Below are 1,969 nucleotides of genomic sequence, written 5' to 3'. Positions count from 1 at the left end.
TTGGAGAACGTTCACACGCAGAAAGAAATCGTGCATTCTGCAGTCGTCCATTTAGTCGAATGATACCATCTTCATCAATGACTGGGTTAAACTGGAGAAGTTTGCTCTTCATGCTGATCGGCTTATTCGTGCGAAGACAAGAAAGTTCATTATTAAAATGTGTGTGTTGAACGTACCTGAGCCACAGCTTCAATGCTTCTGTTCGTTCTCCTGCAGAACACCATGGAGTCGTTTCGTGGGTTTTTTTCATCACCGCCGCTATGAACCGTTGCATAAACGCGGTAACTGCTAACAATTTGTTAAGGTCTGAGTACTTAGAAAGGAGCGTGGCCAGAACCGACGGAGGTTGATGTGATGGCATTGTAGCCAACGACACCACAGTTGCTTCAGTCCTGGCTGGCCCGATGGAAGGTTGTGTGGGCTATTGATGAGAGTGACAACGAAGCCATTGCAGTCCGTCCCACCAAATAGAAAGCTCCTTAAGTTGCGATGGCATAAATCCCCGAGATGCTGCGTCCGCAGGGTTACTGGCGGTTGGTACATATTTCCAAGAGTCAACAGATGTGATTGCCTGGATTTTACTTATGCGATTACTGACATATTGTTTGTATTTTCCAGGATTTGATCGGATCCAGCTGAGAACTGTTTTTGAATCAGACCAACAGTATGTTTGAAGGTATGGTAGTTGAAGTGTTTCCGAAAGCTTGGTCGCAAGCTGGGCTGCCAGCAGAGCTCCATTTAGTTCCAAACAGGGAATTGTTATTTTCTTCAAGGGGGCGATTTTTGTCTTCGCAGCCAAAATGGCAACATGTACGTTTCTCGGCGCTGTGTCGAACCTGAGATATGCTACCGCAGCATATGCTATGGCGGACGCATCGGAAAAGACATGCAGTTGGTAACCTCTAGAGTTAGGTTCTACACCGAGCCACCTTGGAATTCTAAGACGCTCAACTTCACCTAGCTCCTTTCGAAACCGTTGCCATTCTTGCTGAAGTGGTTCGGGAATTGGGTCATCCCAGTTTAAACCGGCCACCCACAACTTCTGACACATAGCTTTTCCAGTTACAGTTATCGGCGCTAGTAACCCTGGAGGATCGTAAATTTTACCGATGTCTGATAATTGCTGCCGTTTGGTGATTTGGGTTGTTAATGGACTCAAGCTAACCTTATATGTCAAAGAGTCTGAATCACAGAGCCAATAAATGCCAAGAGCTTTAGTTGTACGGTCCAGGTTGAGGTTGCAACAAATAGTATTCTCTTTGTCATCTGCACTTAACCGCTGCATGAAGTCTACAGCGTTTGAGCTCCACTTTCGTAGGACGAAACCACCTCTTTGGAGTAACTGTCGCAGTTGGTACTGGATTTCCAAAGCAGCATCGACGGAGTCAGCTCCATGCAAACAGTCGTCTACGTAAAATGATTCTCGCAAGACCTTAGACGCCTCAGGATAAGTTGACTCTTCATCATCAGCTAATGTTTGCAGCACTTTAATTGCAAGATATGGTGAGCAATTTAAACCGTACGTGACTGTTAGCAATCGATAGGCTGCTGGCTCTCCTTCTGTACCTCTCCATATAATACGCTGCATGTCAGCGTAATCACGGCTGACCAGAATCTGCCGATAACACTTTTCTATATCTGCCATGAAACCAATGCGGTGAAGCCGCCATCGAATAATTATTTGGCTTAAATCGCTTTGCAGTTTTGGGCCAACATGAAGACAGTCGTTTAGTGAGATGTTTTCTATAGTTTTACGGGATGCATTGAAAACTGTGCGCAATTTGGTGGTTGAGCTCGATTCCTTGTACACCCCATGATGCGGAATATAGCAAACAGTTCTCGGCTCCTCGTTTTCAATTACCTTCTCCATGTGCCCTAAAGCCAGGTACTCTGTCATGAACGTGGTGTACAAATGATCCATTTCAGGGTCATTTCGAAGCCTAGCTTGTTGAGACCGAAACAATTTAAT

At 45.4% G+C, this 1,969-nt stretch overlaps 1 protein-coding gene across 1 annotated transcript; it reads right to left on the bottom strand.

Moving 5' to 3' along the window:
- Positions 1-836: 836 nt before the first annotated feature.
- Positions 837-1,921, bottom strand: LOC118732592 (the record flags this gene model as incomplete). The annotated part of the gene is made up of 1 exon (XM_036461720.1): positions 837-1,921. A coding segment is annotated over exon 1 (1,085 nt), but the record flags the coding sequence as incomplete, so codon positions are not given.
- Positions 1,922-1,969: the final 48 nt, after the last annotated feature.

Source organism: Rhagoletis pomonella, unplaced genomic scaffold (assembly GCF_013731165.1).
Source record: "Rhagoletis pomonella isolate Grant_MI unplaced genomic scaffold, Rhpom_1.0 Rhpom_scaffold_22982, whole genome shotgun sequence".
NCBI lineage: Eukaryota > Metazoa > Arthropoda > Insecta > Diptera > Tephritidae > Rhagoletis > Rhagoletis pomonella.
This window is presented reverse-complemented; position numbering and strand designations above follow the sequence as displayed.